The following is a 20,824-nucleotide window of genomic DNA, read 5'->3' as shown; positions in this document are numbered from 1 at the left end:
GACCAGCCATGGAGAAATCTTGTCTCTACAAAAAATACAAAAATTAGCTGGGCGTGGTAGTGCACGCCTATAATTCCAGCTACTCAAGAGGCTGAGGCAGAATCGTTTGAACCTGGGAGGTAGAGGTTGCAGGGAGCAGAGATCGCATCACTGCACTCCAGCCTGAGCGACAGAGCAAGAGACTCCATCTCAAAAACAAACAAGGAAGAGCAACAGGGATCTCTCTCTCTCTCATCAACCCTCTCACCCTCCCTAGTTTTGTGCACCAAGGAAAGGCCATGTGAGGACAGAGGAGAAGGTGGCCAGCCACAAGCCAAGAAGAGAGCCCTCACCAGGGACTGAATGAGCTGGCACCTCCATCTGGTTCCTCCTCTAGGCTCCAGAGCTGTGAGAAGGAGATGTGTGCTGTTCGAGCCACATAGTCTCTGGTGTTTGGTTTTGGCAGCCAGAGCAGACTCATGCCCTCTGATATCATCATTACCATAATGCCTGTTTACACAACCATGCTCTGGGCAGGCTCTGTGCTAAAACCTTTGCCAGCATCATCTCAGAAACTTGCTGTGACATCTTACATCATAGGGGAAATTATTGTTCCCATTATAGATGGGCCCACAGTGCGGCTGACCCAGTGGGGCATGTCCTCAGACCTGGAATGCGCCCGTAAAAAGTTGGGCCTGATTCTTTTTGAAGGTGTGACCTGAAGGCAGTGATGGTGGTTTGAGAGGCATGGGCTGTGAGGTACTGGATACCAAGGGCAGTCTCTGTGTCTGGGCAATCTGGTCCCAGGGGAAGTACTCCATGCTTTAAAGGGGGGCACTGGCAGAGAAGGAAGTAACCTTTGTCAGTAACCTGGAGACCCACCCTCTGGAGATAATGTTTTCCCTATTTCTTTTTCTTGAGACAGGGTGTCACTCTGTCACCCAGGCTGGAGTGCAGTGGCATAATCTCAGCTCACTCTGGGGTTCACTGCCTCTTGGGTTCAAGTGATTCTCCTGCCTCAGCCTCCTGAGTAGCTGGGATTACAGGCATGCATCAACATGCCCAGCTCATTATTTTTTATTTTTAGTAGAGACAGGGTTTCACCATGTTGGCCAGGCTGGTCTTGAACTCCTGACCTCAAATGATCTGCCCAACTCGGCCTCTCAAAGTGCTGGGATTACAGGCATGAGCCACTATGCCTGACCATGTTTTCAGTATTTCTATGTACCGTTTTGTAAGTGTCATGTGGACATAGGGCTCCAGGGATAAATGTGTTTTGGAAATGTGGTATAAGCAAAGAGAAGGGAGTTTCCACTCTAGTACTTCTCAGAGACTTTAATATGGAGATAGGCATGGTGATTCTCTAATTGCAAAACAAGTGGGCAAGAGAAGTGTGGACTCTGCCTTCTGGGAACTCACAGTTGATGGAGGAGACAGCTAACGTGCAAACACGGGCCACGCCACGTGTCTGGAGGTTGGAACACTACACAGACCACAGGAACCATGGGGGAAGTGGGGAGGGATCTCCCAGAGAAGACGACATTTGAACAAGCATGCAGAGAAAGGTGGAAGCGGGTAAGAGAGAGCTGTGTGACCGTCTGGGGAAAGAGAGACCCAAGCAGAGGAAATGGCAAGTGCAAAGGACCTGAGGCCCAAGGTTCCTTGGTGCGTTTGACAAGCAGACCAGGGCCAGTGGCTGGAGCCAGGTGGGCTGAATGGGAGAGTGAGAGCAGATGAGGTTGACCAGGGTCAGCTCCCAAAGGCCATGGAATTCAGAGCATACTGGAGAGCCCTTGGCAGGTTTGGACAGACAGTGATACGTCGGGACACACAGCCTCATGAGCTCATGCTGATCAAACAAACCCCCCAAAACAGCAGCAGAAACAACAGCCACAGGGTGCAGAGGGCCAGTCAGGGTGCCTCTCACAAGCCTGGGAAGTAAGCCTGTGATATGGTTTGGTTGTGTCCCCACCCAAATCTCATCTTGATTTGTAACTGCCATAATCCTCATGTGTCCTGGGAGGAACCCGGTGGGAAGTAATTGAATTATGGGGGCGGGTCTTTCCTTGCTGTTCTTGTGATAGTGAAAATGGGTCTCAGGAGATCTGATGGTTATAAAAATGGGAGTTTCCCTGCACAAGCTCTCTCTTTTTTGCCATCCATGTAAGATGTGACTTGCTCCTCTTTGCCTTCCGCCATGATTGTGAGGCCTCCACAGACAAGTGGAACTGTAAGTCCATGAAACTTCTTTCATTTGTAAATTGCCCAGTCTCACTTATGTCTTTACCAGCTGCATGAAAATGAACTAATACAGCACAGTTAACTCCCATTTTACAGATGAGGAAGCTGAGGCTCAGAAAGATGAAAGAATTTGCTTGTGACCCTGAACCTTCCCTCTGGCTGCTGCATTGCTCCAACCTGCTCTGTTTCCTTGTCTGTGAAGCTTGCAGCCTCCATGGTGCTCAACCCTGGCTACTACACATTGGAATAACCTGGGCTGGCAGAGTGAGTTTCTCCAGCATGGCCGCATTAATATCTCACATCCCACATGCATGGCCAGTAGAATATGATAGATATGACAGTGGGTTACTTCTGAAGCTAGGCCATAATAGCCATCACGACCCCCACTGTGATCTCTGGGATTGCTAGTTGTGTGTGTGTGTGTGTGTGTGTGTGTGTGTGATGGAGTTTTGTTCTTGTTGCCTAGGCTGGAGTGTAGTGGCGCAATCTCGGCAGGCATGACTGGCAAGTGCTCCAGACGTCATTGTATTTATTTATTATTATTATTATTATTATTATTGAGATGAAATCTCACTCTGTCACCCAGGCTGGAGTGCAATGGCATGATCTCGGCTCACTGCAACCTCCGCCTCCCGGGTTCAAGCGATTCTCCTGCCTCAGCCTCCCAAGTAGCCGGGATTACAGGCATGCGCCACCACATCCAGCTAATTTTTGTATTTTTAGTGGAGACAGGGTTTCTTCATGTTGGTAAGGCTGGTCTTGAACTCCCAATCTCAGGTGATTCATCCACCTCAGCCTCCCAAAGTGCTGGGATTACAGGCGTGAGACATGGCATCCAGCCAACTTCCCCCATCCCTTTTCCCTCGTCAGCACAAGTAGCCACCACTGGACCAGTTTCTGGTGGATGAATCTAGAAAAGTTCAGGTGTAAGTAAACACATAGAGAGAGAACATCCTTTAAATTAAATGCAACTAAAGGAAACAGAGCCACAGGTGAACAGGAGGGAGCTGGTATCTGAGGCTGATTTCATCTTGGTTTCGAGCTGAGTGGAGAAAAACGCTGCTAAGGTCAACGTTCTGAAGGAGGCAAAACCCACACACAGAGCCAGCCATAGGCCTGTCAACAGGGTGAGATGTTATCATTGCTCACGGGCTGGGTCAGGATAAGGCCGTAGGGACCGCCCAGCTCTCTCTGATCTGGGTGCAGTTAATGACAGTTTATCCACCTTTTTCTTCTCTCTCACCATTCCCCATGGTGGGGAGGGGACTGGGAGGCTTGAATACTGTGAATTGGCACCAGGTGCTTAATATATTCTTGAAAATAGAGGACATCTCACCAATATGCTGTTGGCATGTAAAGATGTCCACAGTTCTAGAATCTGAGTGTGTCCAGATGATCTCTGTTTACGTGGCCTAATTTGGGAAACGGACAAAGTTCCTTCTGCCCTCTGCCTCACTTTCTCAATCTAGGAATGGGCCTCTTGGTTTTTTTGTTTGGTCTTGTTTATTTTGAGCTCTAGGGTGTGCGGGGCAGAGGTGAAAATGAAGATTCAAAGGGTCAGTGAGCAGGGCCTTTATCCAGGCATCTCAAATATCTCCCAACCCATGATTAAAGTTACATATCTCAGAGAAGAATTTGATCAACACCATTGTTGTCATTCCCGGTTAATAACAGGGAAGTTGAGGTCTGGGAAGCACCCGAGTGATGTGTTCACAGGGCCATGTGCTTCTGTAAAATCTGCCAAAGTAAGACATCATGACCTCACTCTCTGAAAACCACTATCTGCTTTTACTCCAACTTCCCTTCACATCAGATGATGTTGGGGTTGGTGCGAGCAGTTTGGGCATCTTGCTAAAAGGACCTTAACATTTACTTTGGGTTTAGTGAGATCTATTTATATTTCCAGTCACTTCTGTGAAAAATGATTACTAACTGACCTGGCATAGAAATGGCTTCCAGGAATACCCATATTGCGCATACTAAGCTGACTTAATTTGTTGTGACATAAAGATGCAGGAAAAGAGGTTATATCCTGAGATACATGAATGGTCCTACAGCGCTCAGTTCCACAAGAATGTGAGGAGAGGTTTGAATGCAAACATGGAGCCAGAAGCTAGTTTATGGAAAGTATTACAGATGTTTGTGAAACAGGTAATTAATAAAATGAGTGTTATTTTTCTGGGTTGTGCAATGTTTGTGGAGTTTGTCTTTTTTTTTGAGACAGGGTCTTGCTCTGTCACCTAGGCTGGAATGCAGTGGTGCGATCATGGCTCACTGCAGACTCAACCTACTGGTCTCAAGCGATCCTCCCTTCTCAGCCTCCTGAGTAGCCGGGACTATAGGCACATGCCACCATGCCTGGCTAATTTATTTCCTTCCTCCCTCCCTCCCTTCGTTCCTTCCTTCCTTCCTTCTTTCCTCCCTTCTTTCTCTTTTCTTTCTTACTTTTTCTTTCTTTCCTTCCTTCCTTCCTTCTCTCTCTCTCTCTCTCTTTCTTCCTTTCTTGTCTCACTCTGTTGCCCAGCCTGGAGTGCAGTGGCACAATCTTGACTCACTGCAACCTCTGCCTCCCAGATTCAAGTGACTCTCCTGGGATTAGAGGCACCGACTACCTACGTCCAGCTAATTTTGTGTATTTTTAGTAGAGATGGGATTTTGTCACGTTGTCCAGGTTGGTCTCAAACTCCTGAGCTCAGTTGATCCACCTGCCTCAGCCTCCCAAAGTGCTAGGATAACAGGTATGAGCCACTGTGCCTGGCCAGCTAATTTCTTTTTCAAATTTTTTATGGAGCTGGGGTCTCACGTTGTTGCCCAGGTTAGTTTGAAGTCCCTGGGTTCAAGCAATCCTTCCACCTCGACCTCCCAAAGTAGTGGGATCCTAGGCATGAGTCACCGTATTGTGGTTTCTTGTATCTCTCTAACCAAATATTCACTTTATTACTTAATTTCATATTTGTAATTTTTTCTTAAAGAAGTCTCCCTAAGGCCAGGTGCTGTGACTCATGTTTGTAATTCCAGCACTTTGGGAGTCTGAGGTGGTCGGATCACCTGAGGTGAGGAGTTCGAGACCAGCCTGGCCAACATAGTGAATGTCTCTACTAAAAATACAAAAAATTAGCTGGGCGTGGTGAAGGGCACCTGTAATCCAAGCTACTCGGGAGGCTGGGACAGGAGAATCACTTGAACCCGGGAGACGAAGGTTGCAAGGAGCTGAGATTGAGCGATTGCACTCCAGCCTGGGCGGTAACAGTGAAACTCTGTCTCAAAAAAAACCAAAAAACAAAAACCAAAACAAAACAACGGCTCCCTAGGCTGTATAAGCATCAGGAAATACAAAGCCTGAAGCCACCCTGCAGGTGGCTTCAATTTTCTCTTGTGTCTTACAGGATCACAGGATTCCCCCTTGCCTTTCCTCAGGGTTACTCCAAACAGTTCTTGAATGTTCAGAAGAGAATATAATAGAGTGGTTCAGAGAATTCACTCTAGATCCAGACAGACCTTAGTTTTCTCATCTAATTAATGGGAATAATAGCAGGATCTCTCGCCTTAGATAGTCATGAAGTCAAATGAGATGATGTGTACAAAGCCTTGAACACAATGCAGCAGAGGGCACAGAGCCAGGTTTGATATTTAGCTGGTCCTCACAGATACAGCAGACTCCCTGTTTATGACAGTGGTGGGCTCTGATTTGGCTGGTGTCCCTGCTAGAGTGCACAATTATTATTAGCTATTGATATATTATTAGCTCCCTCCCCTGCCCACCCAGGGGTTTACACAGTAAGTTCTCAATTATTGGCAATCAAATCAAAGAATCAAAGACAGGGAAAATGTGGCACATATACACCATGGAATATTATGCAGCCATCAAAAACGATGAGTTCGTGTAACACATGGACACAGGGAGGGGAGCATCACACACTGGGCTATGTCGGGGGGAAATAGGGGAGGGACAGCGCGGGTGGGGAGTTGGGGAGAGATAGCATGGGGAGAAATGCCAGATATAGGTGATGGAGAGGAAGGCAGTAAATCACACTGCCATGTGTGTACCTATGCAACAATCTTGCATGTTCTTCACATGTACCCCAAAACTTAAAATGCAATAAAAAAAAAAAATAAAAATAAAAAAAGAAAGATATCAGCTGGAATAAAACATAGACGCTGGTTCCAAATTGAGCAATTCAGATTGACTGCTATAAATTTTCCTCACATCAAAGGCCCTTAGAGTTAATTCATTCTAATCCCCCTAAAAATATACTTTTTTGATATGTTCAAGTGTTGGAAATTTGGAAAATTCACAAAAACACAAGGAAGAATTTAACTGCTATTATTATAGATTATACACATATACATATGTATTTAATACATATTTATGCTGTACATGGTGTTTTGAAGCATATTGTACTTTGAAAAATTTGGGAGGGGTGCATTAGCTCTTGCCTGTAATCCCAGCAACTCAGGAGGCCAAAGTGGGAGGATCACTTGAGGCTAGGAGTTCTAGACTGGCCGGGGGCAACATAGTGAGACCCGTTGCTTGACATGGTGATGCGGGCCTGTAGTCTTAGTTACTCTGGAGGGTGAGGTGGGAGGATTGCTTCAACCTAGGATACAGTGAGCTGTGATTGTGCCACTGCACTCCACACTGGGGGCAATATAGCTAGACTCTGTCTCTAAAAAACACAAATAAATAACTATCTAATACCTAGCATTTCACCCATCTTTAAACATCGTTTAGCTAATTCACATTTATTTTTATTTTTATTTTTTTGAGATGATGTCTTGCTCTGTTGCCCAGGCTGGGGTGCAGTGGCGTGACCTCGGCTCACTGCATCCTCCACATCCCAGGTTCAATTGATTCTTCCTGCCTCAGCCTCCTGAGTAGCTGGGATTATAGGCATGCACCACTAAACCTGGCTAATTTTCGTATTTTTAGTAGAGATAAGGGTTCACCATGTTGGCCAGGCTGGTCTTGAACTCCTGACCTCAGGTGATCTGATCGCCTTGGCCTCCCAAAGTGCTGGGATTACAGACGTGAGCCACTGCTCCCGGTGGCTACTTCACTTTTAATGGCTGCTTAATATTCTTCATCAGAAAGTGGGAATAATTAGCCTAGGTGCTGTGGCTCACGGCTGTAATCCTAGTACTTTGGGAGGCTGAGTTGGGAGGATTGCTTGAACTCAGGAGTGTGAAACCAGTCTGGGCAACATGGCAAAACCCTGTCTCTACAAAAAATCCAGAAAATACTGGGTGTGGTGGCGCACACCTGTAGTCCCAGATACTTGGGAGGCTGAGGTGGAAAGATTGCTCGACCCCAGGAGGTTGAGGCTGCCGTGAGCTGAGATCGCGCCACTGCACTCCAGCCTGGGTGACAGTGAGACTCCATCTCAAAAAAAAAGTGTTAATAATTAAAATTACTTTTAGAGGATTATGTCATGAGCCTTGACAAGGTTGTTCTGTAAAGCTACCTGGCATGGAAAAAACTCAATTAAGTTAACTCTTCCACAGATGTACTTAATGTAACCAACTCCTTTCAACAGGCATTGAAGTTGCTTCCATTATTTTGCTGCGATGAATAAAGCTGAGCAATATTAATCTTTGCTCATATCTTTGGTCATTTCCTTTGTAAATTTTGGGCTGCTGGGTGTGCACATTTTAAAATTAACTCCCTCGTCACGCAGTTAGGAGAACAGAGAAAGGAAGGGGCTTGCCCGGGGTCACACAGGGAGTTAGCGTCAAAGTCAGGACCAGGATCCAGCCAGGGTCCTCTAACTGGAGCTCTTCCAGCTGGGGACCTATAGAGAGTCCCAGCTGGAAGCGGGAGGGAGGAGGAAGTGAAAGAACCAGGTGCGGAGGCTGAAACGGCTGAGGGAAGAAGGTGGGGCCAGCTGGGAGGAGGGGGCGGGGCTTCTGAGCTGCGCAACTCCTTCGGGCGGCTGAAGCTAAGAGGTCGCCTGGCAACACCCGCGGCGCGGCGTTCGAACGGAAGCGAGGAACCAATCAGGAAGTCCGGGGCGAACCATTCTGGTGTGAAGGGGGGTGGCGTGCTCACTTCCCCTTCCTCGGCGCACCAGAGACTTCCCCTCCGGTGGGGTCCTTTGACAGTCAGGGCCACTCGCTCAGCTCGGCTGAGGAGGGCAGCTCTGAAGAGGACCCCAAGGGTCCCCACGCGGGGCTAGGGCCTCCTGGGCGTCGTTGGGAGCGGCCATTCCCGGCCGGGGGTCCGAGCTGTCAGCCTCTCCAAAGTCTGCGCTGGAGGAGCCGGGACACGCCTAGCGCGGGCTCCAGGTGAGGGCGGGGGTGGTTCCGGGTGCGACCCCGGGTCTGGGGGTGCTCCGTTCCCCGAGCGCCTGCTCTCTGCGTTTTCTCCGCGTCGTACCTGCGTGTCATTTCACAGATGAGGACTCTGAGGCTCAGGGAGGCAAGTGTCCCGGCCTGGCGAGCTCTGGCAGAGAATCCGGTTCAAGTCTTTCCGCCCCACCTCGCAGCCCCCAGTCTAGTCACATTTGGATTTGCCTTGAGAGGCCCAGACGGGCAACCGGTAGTCACTTTCCCAGCGTTTTATCGGCAGGGACACGGCCTATGGACCCTGGCTGGATCACCTATCCTCCCGCCCCGCGGTATCCTCGGGATACCCCTTTTGGGAGTCTGTGTTTCCTTTTCCGCAGCTGGACTCGGCTCATTTGGCGCCCTTCTACCTACGGGGCTCTGAATTCGGTCAGGGGTTGGACTCGGCTTATTTGGCGACCTTCTGCCTACGGGGCTCTGAATTCCAGAGCTGCCCCTCTCAGAGGACCACTCTTTGGGGATCGGACGGACTGACATTTCTGGGCTGGATGTAGGGGCAGCAGATTCTCTGGCCCCCAGAGTTACTGTTGGCCTCTTGGGAATCTGCCCCATTTTGGGGAAGGGAATAGAGCCAGTCCCTAAACCAAAGCCACTAGTCACCAGAGACTTTGGAATTTGGGGTGGGGCTGGATCCTCCTAGGTGGAGCATCTGACCTAGGCCAGTCCCTGCTCTGTCTCCTGGGGACACCCCGCCCCCTAGGCTGTTGTCAATCTCCTTTTGTAGGTGGGGAAACTGAGGTTTTAAGAAGTTATGCCCCTCGTCGAAATCACAGTCAGACAATGCAGTAGTTGGCTCCTAGTCCCTCTGGCTTCAATCTTAGAATCCTTGACACCCAGAATCATACGTTTTGAGAGTCTTGAATCTCTTCACAAGGGAGTTACTTATCCTATCTCCTCTGGAGCCTCCTCCTGGCTTTGGGGACAGGAGCTCAGAGGACTCAGAGAGAAAACAAGACTTTCCTTTATACTTTCAACAAATATTATTTATTGACTTCATAAGCCCTGCTCTTCTTGCATGTTTTATTTTTCTCAGTAGCATTTACTCCACCTTATGTCCTATATATTTTACTTATTAGCACATTTATCATCTTCCACTAGAATGTGATGCAAGGCAGGGGCTGAGGCAATTGAGGTCCTCACCACCAGTGTAAAATTTAGGGATGCCCAAAACCTCAGTAATCAACATAACTGAAGCTAACATTTATGGACCATTTGTATGTTGTGCAGGCCCGAGGTTAACTTACACAGCCCTCACGGAGTGCTGTCCTCCCATCTCTGTCACAATTACAAATGCATCCCCTAGACCCAGCTGTCCCACTTCTAGGCAAAATTCTGTAGATGCAGTGATGCTGCAATGTGGTTTGTAGGCAGAAACGAGGCACATGCTAAGTGCCACCAGTAGGGGATGATGGGAAATTATACTGTGTAGCTGGGAAAAAAGGACATGGCTGTTCTTTATGTACTGATGTGGCTCCAATAACAAAATACATTATTGAGCAAAAAGAACAAGATGAAAACAGTACACACAGCATCATGATGCCATATGTGTAAAAATGGAGACAATATATATTCATACTTGCCTGCATCTGCCTAAAGTCTCCCAGGAAGGATAAGCAACTGTCTGGTCACAGTGGTACCTGCAGGGAGGAGAACTGGGGACAGGGTGGGAAGAGTTCTTTTTTTATTGACTTCATTGTCTTTATCGTTTTTGAATTTTGAGTTGTGTGCATGTATCACCTGGTTTAAAATTTTTAAAATTAAGGTAGGGTGTGGTGGCTCACACCTGTAATTTCAGCACTTTGGGAGGCTGAGGCAGGTGGATCAGCTGAGGTCAGGAGTTCGAGATCAGCCTGGCCAACGTGGTGAAATCTCGTCTTTACTAAAAAATACAAATGCTGGTCAGCTGTGGTGGCGTGAGCCTGTAATCCCAACTACTTGGGAGGCTGAGGCAGGAGAATCGCTTGAACCTGGGAGGCGGAGGTTGCCGTGAGCTGAGATCATGCCATTTCATTCCAGCCTGGGTGACAAGAAGAAAGCTCTGTCTCCAAAAAAAAAAAAAAAAAAATTATATATGCAGATTTATATATAGACATATTTATAAATCATGAGACCACTGCTCTGTCCCTGACTTGCTCTGTGACATTGAGTGAGTTTCTTCACTCTCTGGGTTGAGATAAGAAGTCATGATGGTGCGCTCCGGCCTGGGCAGAGGGCAATCTAGGATAGGAAGTGGGCTTGGCTGTGTCTCTGCCTCCCCCTCACCTTTGTCATCCTGCATGCCAGGTCCTTCCCCAAGACCTTGCATGTGTTCTCTCTCTCACTCTGCCCCCACTGCAAAATCCTTTGTCTCCATTTTGCAATCTCAAGTGCAGACCTACGCCTAGAAGATCAATTTGGTAGAGGTGAGCATATCAGTGGGCCTAGATGTCCACATCCACACCCATTCCACAGCCTACTCCCTTCTCCCTTCCTAAAGTTTGTGCAAGGCCACCCTGAGCAAGGCTGACTCCTGGGCAGGCCAGGGCACCAGCATCTGGGAGGCCTCCAGAAATAGCTCAGGGCCTGCTGTGGCTCTGGAGGTGGCCTAGCTGGGTGTCTCTGACCTGGACAGCTGGGCTGAAATTGAGCTGGGCTGCCCTGCTGGCTGGCCCCTTGCCACTGCCTGGAGCCTTCCTGATCTCCTCTGGGGCAGGCAAGGGCCTCCACAAATCTAGGCCAGGCTTCTGCTGCAGGGAAAGAAAGAAGCAGGTGGAAGGAAGGGGGTGGATTGGGTGTAGAATGTCACGAAAATTATAACCATTGGAAACCACACCTCCCACCCCCTCATCAAAGAATAAAAATCACTGACACCTCTTGAGCACTTACCGTGTTCTTAGTACTTTACAAGTATGAACTAATTTAATTCCCTCAACTCTGTGACATAAGGTAGTTACTGCTGTTCTTATTTCCATCTTGCAGAGGGGAAACTGAGCGCAAGAGGTTTAATAATTTGCCTAAGATCACCTAGAGGTGGAATTTGAACCCAGGGAGTCTGGCTCTAAATTTTACATTGCTTTTTTTTGATGGGGGGGGCGTGGAGTGAGTGTAGTAAAATGTATATAAAATAAAATTTACCATTGTAACCACTTTTAAGTATACAGTTGAGTGGCATTAAGTACATTCACACTGTTGTACAACCATCACCACCATCCGTCTTCAGAATGTTTTCATCTTCCCAAACTGAAACTTCATACCCAATAAACAGTTCCCCATTGCCACACCCCCCAGTGCCTGGCAGTCACCATTCTACTTTCTATTTGAGTAAATTTGACTACTTTAGGTACCTCTAGGTATTATAAATGGAATCATACAGCATTTGCCTTGTTGTGTCTGGTTTATTTCACTTAGCGTAATATCTTTAAGCTTCACCCACATTGTCATATGTGTTAGAATTTCCTTTTTAAGGCTGAATAATATTCTGATATTCTATGTATGTGCTACATTTGTTTATCCATTCATTCCTTGACAGACACTTGGATTGCTTTCGGCTATTGTGATTAATGCTGCTTTGAGCATGGTTGTTTCAGTTCCTGTTTTTAATTGTTTTGGGTATACACTCAGAAGTGGAATTGCTGGGTGATCCTATGGTAATTCTCTTTAGTTTTTTTAAAAAATTTAATTATTATTATTATTTTTTGAGATAGAATTTCGCTCCCAGGCTGGAGTGCAGTGGCACGATCTTGGCTCACTGCAACCTCTGCCTACCGGGTTCAAGTGATTCTCCGGCCTAAGCCTCCCCAGTAGCTGGGACTACAGATGCATGCCAACATGCCCAACTAATTTTTGTATTTTTAGTAGAGATGGGGTTTCACCGTATTGGTCAGGCTGGTCTCGAACTCCTGACCTCATGATCTGCCCACCTTGGCCTCCCCAAGTGTTGGGATTACAGGTGTGAGCCACCATGCCCAGCCCAATTCTGTTTAATTTTTTGAGGAACAACTTTACTGCTTTTCACAGTGACTGCACCATTTTATGTGTCCATCAGCAGTGCACAAAGTGCCAATTTCTCAACATCCACACCAACACTTGTTATTTTCTGTTTGTATTTTTTTTGGTAATGGCCATCTTCAGGGGTGTGATGTGGTATCTCATTGTGGTTTTAATTTACATTTCCCTAATGATTAATGGTGCTGAGCATTTTTTCTTGTGCTTATTGGCCATTTGTATATCTTTGGAGAAATCTCTATTCAAGTGACTGCATTCTTAACCATTACCTGTGCTTCTGTTAGATTTGTAACCTCTGAGAATAGTGGGTCAGCATTCTGGGCTGATGAAGGCCTCCCTCAGGAGCTGGGCACTGGATGATCTGTTTGGTTGAATAGTTATTATAGCCCACACTTTGGTGGCATTTGTCATTCATGGGCCTCATGCAGAGAGGGAGGCACTCTTGTGAGTCCTCCCAATTACAGTTGGGGAAACTGAGATATGGAGAAGTTGAGTATCTTACCCAAGGTCTCATAGTTAATCATGGTGGAGCTGGGATTTGAATGGGTTCTGGAGTCCATGCTGTACCTTACAGATATGGCCAGGGGGATGCAGTGGCAAAGGCCACTGCAGGCAGCACAACCAGTGTGTGCAGAGGTTTGGATATGGTGGCTTTGGAGGAAGAACAGGTCTTGGGAAGAAGTGGTCAGAGCCCAGCATGAATGGAGGTGACCTGAAGTGGGAGGAAGAGTAGGACAGGTCTGGAAAGGTCAGGAACAGCATCAGAGTTTGGGGAGGAGGCTTGGTGCTTAGGGACCCTTTTTTCTTCTCACAAAGTATTTGTTAATTATAAAGGAAAAATAATAACTGCACAGTGGAGAAATTTGGCAGATACTGCCTTAACTAAGGAATTGGCTGATCACTAAGATTAAGACAAACTGTTGTTATGGATGGGTGTGGTAAAGGACCTACAGTCCCAATTACTCAGGAGGCTGGAGATAAGATGGGAGATTTGGATAAGGACTAAGTCCTGGAAGGCCTGAGGGCCAAGTGGGGAGCTTGGATTTTATTGTAAGGGAGCTGCAGGAGGGTTTAAACCTGGCAGTAATGAGATCTTACTTCTGCTGGGAGAACATTGCCATGATTGCCCCCATTTTACAGCAGGGGAAACCAAGACTCAGAACCATAACCAGGGAGTGCTTCCTAAGGTGGGTTCTTCCTCTGGGGTCCAGCTGAGGAGGCAGTAGATTATTTGGGAATTTCTTGGAGGGCACATCTGGTGAGGGGCCAAAGCCCAACACTGAAAATACTGTCTCTTCCACCTCCCCTCCCCAGAGATGAGCCTGGGTTCCAATCCTGGTTCTACCATTTATCAGCTGTGTAATTTTGAGCAAGTGGCCTTACCTCTTGGAGCCTCAGTTTTCTCATCCGAAAATGAGCATAATAACGGTAGCCACCTCACAGGGTTGGTGTGAGGATTAAATGAGTTAACATTTTGTAAAGTGCTTAGAACAGCGTCTGGTACAAAGAGAGGGCTCAGATGAGATTTGCTTTTTTTTATTATTATTATGAAAATCATTATTGTTGTTTTGCTGTTACTACTATTAGTGCCTGAAGGAGTCTTCCCTCCCCATCCCCCATTTCTGCCTCAGTGGAGGGCCAGGCAGGGCCCTGCAGGCCATTTGGGGGATGATGGACTTGTTGCCCACTCCCCTGTAAAGTCGGGGACTGGAGGAGGCTGCAGTGTCCAGGGAAAGGAAAGCTGATGTGAATCACTGCTGGCCTCCTCATGCCCTACACCCTAGTCCTGGCCCAGCTCCCACAGGCACAGACAGGGAACAGGAGCCTCTTCAGCCTGTGCAGCGCAGAGGGCTGAGGCTGAGGCCTGGGGGACCCCTCCTTCTCTGGGTCTCAGGATTCCCGTGGAAAATGGCCTATCAAATGCGCCTACCAGAAGTGAATTATAGGGCTTGGGATGGAAGAGGTGACAGTCACCTCCTCACCTCCCTCCTGGGAATTCCTTCCTGCAGGGCTGCAGTCTCATGGGATTAAATGAGGAGACTCGGGGGGTTTAAATGAGTATAGTGCCTGGCACTCAAAAATTCTAGTTATTGTTGCTACTATTACGGCTGTTGTTACGGATGTGAACTGCTTTCACAAGGCTTCTAAGGCACTTTCAGGCTCAGCCTGTTCCAGAGGGACCGACTCTACACGTGACAGAATGGAGCGCCAGGGAGGTCCCGAAACGTGGTCAGGGACACACAGCTAGGAAGTGGTGGCGTTAAGGCTTGGTCTGAGGGAAAGTGCCCAGGCTGGACTACCCTGAGTGATTTTGGGCTAGTGACTCAGCCTCTCCCAGACTCAGTTTACCATTAGTCAAATGGGTAACAGTTGAACTCACCTGATAGTGATTGTTGGGAAGATTAAAATGGATTACCCGATACCAAGAAAAGCACTTTCCTGTGCCTAGCACAGTGAACAGCACCTGGCGGTCGTTCTGAGTCAGGGAGGGGGACTCAGTTTGTCCATCTCTAAGATGGGTGCGCTTGCCTGCCAGGGCCACGGGGACTCCGCGCGCCAGGTGTGCGGTAGGCGGGTCTCGGCTCCCGGAAGAGCTTTCCTGGGTAGTCCTGGAGCGGATCGGACCTGGTTCCTGAGCCAGGCCAGCTGCCAGCGGCCGGGGCTCAGGTTCCGGCCCCTGCCTGGCTTTTCTTCCTCCTTTCGGGTAATACCTGGGCCGGCGGGTTCACTTGCCCGCAGCCGCCGGAAGTTGCGCAAACTCAGGTTGCCGGAGCCCCAGGTGAGCTGGGCTGGAGGAGCGCAGGCCAGCCGCGCGGGCGCAGCAAGGTACGTGCGGATCGGGGTGGGGGGCGCCCAGCCGGGGTAGTGGGCGGCCCTCCCTCCCCGGGACAGCGGGAACCGGGCAGGAATCCACCTTTCGGCTTCAAGAGGACCGCGCGGATCGTTCCGCCCTCTCCCTCATTTGAGAACCAGGCCAACTCGTACTCAGGGGCGGCGAGTGGCGAGGGTCACACAGCGCCCCGCTAGCCATCCCCCATCCTCCGCCAGCAGGAGTCCTCAAGCTTGCCCCGAATTGAGGGAGAGCAAAAGCTAGTGCCTGGCACTGAGTTCCCCCCCACCTTGCTCCGCGGCCTCCCGAGGCTGACGCCGGGGAGTGGGTGAGGAGGGGGCGAGTTGGGGATGCGTGCCTCGGGGATGCAAACCAGAAGGGCTGGCGGTTGGGGCATTCATGGGATGCATTTGAATCCGTGCTGGGGCATTGGGCGATGAGAGGAGGCCCCAGAGGGGACATTGAGTCCCGCTTGGGGACTGGGACCCTGGCTTCACCTGGCAAGAGCCGCTGCACCTCCGTTTGCCCACTCCTGACATGGGGCTGTTGAGGTCAGCTCACTGATCAGCCTCTGTCTTGGGCCTGCTTTGTCCGCGGTGCGGGCTGGGACACACCCTCGTGGGGCTTACTTAGAGACCCCTGCGTGGGAGTGGTCTGTGGACTTGGGTCGTCAAAGTCTTTATAAAGACCAGGAGCCTGGTTGGTAGTGCCGCCTTTTTGCCAGGAAAGCCCTCGACCTGTTTGATCTCTCCATCCTTATCGTGACCTGGAGGCTCCGGAAGGTCTATTTTTAACTTCATTTCACGGATAAGGTAACCGAGTCTGTAAAGCGGTGTAGCTGCTTGCGCAAGGCGCACAGCAGGCGGGTGGGTGAGCCGGAAGCCGGCGGGCCCGCAGCGCCAAACTTTGGGTTGGCCCTCGCATCTGTCCCGGCCCCTCCAGAGGGGACTCCAGGGCCAGCAGATCGGGCCAGGGGGCTGGGGGCCCGATCGGGTACGTGCACAGGGTTTCTGTCCTGGCCCCGCCCGTCTGACCTCCTTCCTCCCTCTTTCCCTGGATGGTGCCTGCGAGGGAACTGCCACTGCGGACGGGTTGGACTGGTTTGGGAGGTGGCAGCCTAGGAGTGGGGCAGAGTCTGGCTGCCTCTACTGTGCTCCCTTCCTGTCAGGCCCTTCCCACCTGAGGTCTCCTGGGGGTCGGCCCTGGTGGGGTGAGCCTTCCTTTCCTATCCACTCCATCTCTTCTACCTTGGGAGCAGCACCCAAGGTTCTATTCCCAATTCAACGCTGCTGCAGAGGTCTCCAGCTGGTGGCTGGGGGCCAGATGGAGGAGGAGGGGACAGATATAGGTTTGCAGACATATTTTGTTTGCTGTACATGCAATGTTTTAGTCATCATTATTGTTGAATATGCCGACAGTTAAGAATCTAGAGTTTTCATGTACTTCTGGATTTCCAGCTTCCTAGAATACACCTACCACCTTGGACCCAGATGCCTGCAGCAGGCAGGGTGTACCTAGATGTCTTTAGTTTATCCCTAGTCGGCTGGTGGCTATTGAACTGGACAGCACAGGTCTAGATAGTTTGGACTACATGTCCTCTTAAGGAACACCTAGATTAAGTACCTGCCCCCTCCATTTTACAGATGAGAATATTCAGGACTTGGTATATAGGTTTTCTTCTGCCCCATCTCCAAGGGGCCTGTGGTAGGACTGTGGGCTTGACTTTACTTGGAAACAGGGTCAGGGTTGGCTTGATGCCTGGGGCATTAGGCCCTGATACTTGGGTGCCCATGTAGACACTTGTGCATCCAGGCGTGTGCCCTCCTCCCTATGAGTGCCCATTCCATGGTTGCAGGCAGATTGAGGGTCTACTGGATGCCACCATGCAGGACTGTGTGATTTTGGACATTCCCAGCTTCTCTCAGTGCAGCATAGCTCAGGGCTGTTTCCACGTGACAGCCATTTGTGGATCACCGTGGGCCATTCAGTTCCATACTGGAAGCTGAGGGATGTCTGGACTCCACTGGGGCGGGGGTGGAGATTTTCATTGCTCTTCCCTATAAGCTCTGCCCTTCGCCTGGGGCCTGGCATGTCCAGGCGGGTGGATGGCACAGGGTAGCTTCCTGCCTGGATGGGTGAAGGGTGGAGGTGGTACCAGGCTCCCTGTGGGCAGTCGAGGTGGGGCGTGGGGCTGGAGCCCTTCTTCTTGGTCATTTAATCCTAACATCCCTGTGCCAGCACCTTCCTTCTTGGTGGTAAGAGGCAGAGACACCTACTCGCTGGGTTATTAAGCAAGGTGGTTACCTCTCTGGGCTTTAGTTTCTCCACCCAAAAAAGGGCTGTTGAGAGGACACTGAGGTTGAGTTGACTGGTGCATAGCACAGAGCCTGGAGCCTCCCTTGCTCCTGTTAGCGCGTGGCCTTGCGCTGTTTTTTCTGCTCAGGTTGCCCAGGTCTTTCTTCTCTAGCACCTTTTTCCACTCTCGTCCTCAGCTGGGCCTGGTTCCCCCGGAGCTGAAGGGAGGGGGTGTGGGTGGGGCCTCAGGCTCAGCAGCTGTTGCCTTGTGCCTGCTGATTGGCTTATTATGAAGAAGGGGCGTGGTCTCTACCGTATAACTGGGAAGGCGTCTTACCCTCTCTCAGCCGTGGCTGAGCCTCTTTGTCTGAGCGCGGTCAGCTGCTTTTTCTCTCCTTCACTGCAGCAGTTGCCAGCGTCCAGCTGCCTCCGTTCTGCCTGGATCTCTGCCTCCTCATTTCTCCAATCTCCTCAGACCAAAGCCCTCGGGATATGCAGCAGCCATGCCTGTGGACACGCTGAGTCCTGGAGCCCCGGCCGCCCCTGCCCTACCTTGCCGCCTGCGGACCAAGGTCCCCGGCTACCTGCTACGGAGGCCGGCAGATGGTGGAGTCCGGAAGCCGAGTGCTGTGGAGCGCCTGGAGGCCGACAAGGCCAAGTACGTCAAGAGCCTGCATGTGGCCAACACCCGCCAGGAACCTGTGCAGCCCCTGCTGTCCAAACAGCCACTCTTTAGCCCTGAGACTCGCCGCACAGTGCTCACGCCCAGCCGCCGAGCCCTGCCTGGCCCCTGCCGACGGCCCCATCTGGACCTGGACATCCTCAGCAGCCTCATCAACTTGTGTGATAGTCCCGTGTCTCCTGCTGAGGCCAGCCGCACTCCTGGACGGGCACAGGGAGCCGGCCAGCCTCCCCCAGCCACCCCTCCACGACCGCCGCCCAGTACCTCTGCGGTCCGTCGAGTGGACGTCCGCCCTCTGCCTGCCTCACCTGCCCAGCCCTGCCCGTCACCAGGTCTTGCCGCTGCCTCCAGCCCAGCCCGGCCACCGGGTTTGCAACGCTCTAAGTCGGACTTAAGCGAGCGCTTTTCTAGGGCAGCTGCTGACCTTGAGCGCTTTTTTAACTTCTGCGGCCTAGACCCGGAGGAGGCAAGAGGGTTGGGTGTGGCCCACCTAGCACGGGCCAGCTCGGACATCGTGTCCTTGGCTGGGCCCAGTGCTGGGCCGGGCAGCTCTGAAGGGGGCTGCTCCCGCCGCAGCTCGGTTACTGTTGAGGAGCGGGCCCGGGAGCGCGTCCCCTACGGAGTGTCGGTAGTGGAGCGCAATGCCCGCGTGATCAAGTGGCTGTATGGGTTAAGGCAGGCACGGGAGAGCCCCGCAGCTGAAGGCTAGGCTGCCACTGAACCTGGAATTCGCCACAGGACAGATCTTACAGAGGCAAGTGGCCCCTGGACCTCTCTTGCATCCATTCTCTGGATCTGCATGTCTGAGTCTCCACCCTGGCGTGAACTTGGTATGGAGGCAAAGGCTTAGAGGCTGGACCAGCATTCTTGGGCAAGGACTGACCCTGGAGGGTTTTGCTCTTGACTTTGGACAGCCGAGAACCCCTCCTTCCACCCCAATACAAGGTTTTTGACATGAGTGTATTCCTGCTTAGTTCCTCTTGTGGGGCTGCATTTGGGGTGCTTTGCCCTCCCCACTGAGAGTGAGGGCCAAGGGGTCTCCTCCATCCTGTCTCCCCAGTGACTCTGTATCCTTCCTTCCTTCCTTGGCCTCTGTCCTTTGCTGACGTCCTCTTCCTTACCCAGCAGAACTCACCCTGGGGTCGTGGCAGTGGGGAGGGGCCTATCCACTGCTCTTCCTAGTCCTTGGCGGCTGGCCTAGGTGGGTAGACGATGTTGGGGGCTGGTTAGGAGTCTGCACTGCTTTGACTTACCTCCCCTTGGTTAATAAACACAAATGCTTGTCTCTCAAGGGCTGGGCCTTCAGACTCTTCTGTGTTCATAAGAGAAGGGGTGAGAGAAGTCTTGGGGTGGGGCCATCAAAACAGTAATTGTTTACCCCAGGGGCATGGTGGTGGGGTGTGACGATAGCGGCCGGCCTGGCCAGAGACATGTCCTCCAGGTGGGTTCTCATAACTCTCCTGGAAGGCTGGCAGGCCTGCTTCATTGAGGAAGAAGTAGGTCCAGCCACCAGTGAGTTGGGATAGAGCTGGGAGTAGGAATGGGGTCTTTCTCTTGCACCAGGAAGGGAGCCTGCAGGGGAAAGGCTGATGGGTTGCATAGACTCTCCCCAGCCATGAGTGTTCCATCCTCCCCCAATCTTTGCCCAGTTCCCAAAGGGGCAGGAAGCTCAGAGAGGGCAAACCCTGAACTTGAGGTCACATAGACCATAGAGTGAGGATGGGAAGTGGGAGTTCATGGAGGATGAGAAACGGGCTGGACAGCACAAAATGAGTGGCCTTGCCTGGTGATTCTGGACAAGCCAGTCTCCCTCTGGGCCTCATTATTGGGAGAGTTAGGCAGCACAGTCCTCTTTGGGTTGGGGCACTGGTGCGTTCTGGGCCCTTCATGCTATATCCAATACCTGGGGAAAGGGGAACAAAGGGGCTGGCACTGGGCTTCGAGGCCTCGGCTCCTTCTAGTCTCCCTCCACGTCAGTTACCTACTGGGAGACCCCACCTTGGCTGGTGGAGTGGCTAGGGCTGGGCTTATGAAGGGTGAAAGTGGGGGGGTGGCCTCTCCGGTGCCCCATGGTGGGAGTGGGGAGGGGGTGGGTGGCACTTCCTTTCACAGGCTGCCTTGGCTTCAGCACTCAGAAACAGGAAGCTCTAATAGGGGCCCTGGTGACAAGTTTGATGTAGGTTTTATTTTAAGCATAAAGAGGAGATTTCCGTTGGGCTGTTGACAGATATCCAGGTCAGCCCAGCTGTCTGTCCGTCCCTCTGTCTGTCAGTCTCCCTGTCTACAACTAGCCCCCAGGGGCCTGGGATGGGCCTGGGCAGTTTGGGGAAAGTAGGGGGAATTGGGTTCTAGAAGAGAATGGTGTTCCAGCTCATGAGACTGGAGCTCATGACACAGATGGGGAGACTGAAGCATGAGGAGGGTGGTGACTTACCCACAATCCCCATGGTGCCCAGCAGTTCTGACAATGC

At 50.9% G+C, this 20,824-nt stretch overlaps 1 protein-coding gene across 1 annotated transcript; it reads left to right on the top strand.

Moving 5' to 3' along the window:
• The first annotated feature begins 8,256 nt into the window (after nucleotides 1-8,256).
• On the top strand, nucleotides 8,257-20,373 carry FAM110A (family with sequence similarity 110 member A). The gene is made up of 2 exons (XM_012455270.2): nucleotides 8,257-8,502; nucleotides 18,078-20,373. Exon 2 carries the CDS (start codon nucleotides 18,175-18,177, stop codon nucleotides 19,060-19,062), a length of 888 nt encoding a protein of 295 aa, XP_012310693.2. The 5' UTR covers nucleotides 8,257-8,502; nucleotides 18,078-18,174; the 3' UTR covers nucleotides 19,063-20,373.
• Nucleotides 20,374-20,824: the final 451 nt, after the last annotated feature.

This window comes from Aotus nancymaae, unplaced genomic scaffold (assembly GCF_030222135.1).
Source record: "Aotus nancymaae isolate 86718 unplaced genomic scaffold, 86718_ANA_hifiasm-v0.15.2.pri h1tg000029l, whole genome shotgun sequence".
Taxonomy (NCBI): Eukaryota; Metazoa; Chordata; class Mammalia; order Primates; family Aotidae; genus Aotus; species Aotus nancymaae.
This window is presented reverse-complemented; position numbering and strand designations above follow the sequence as displayed.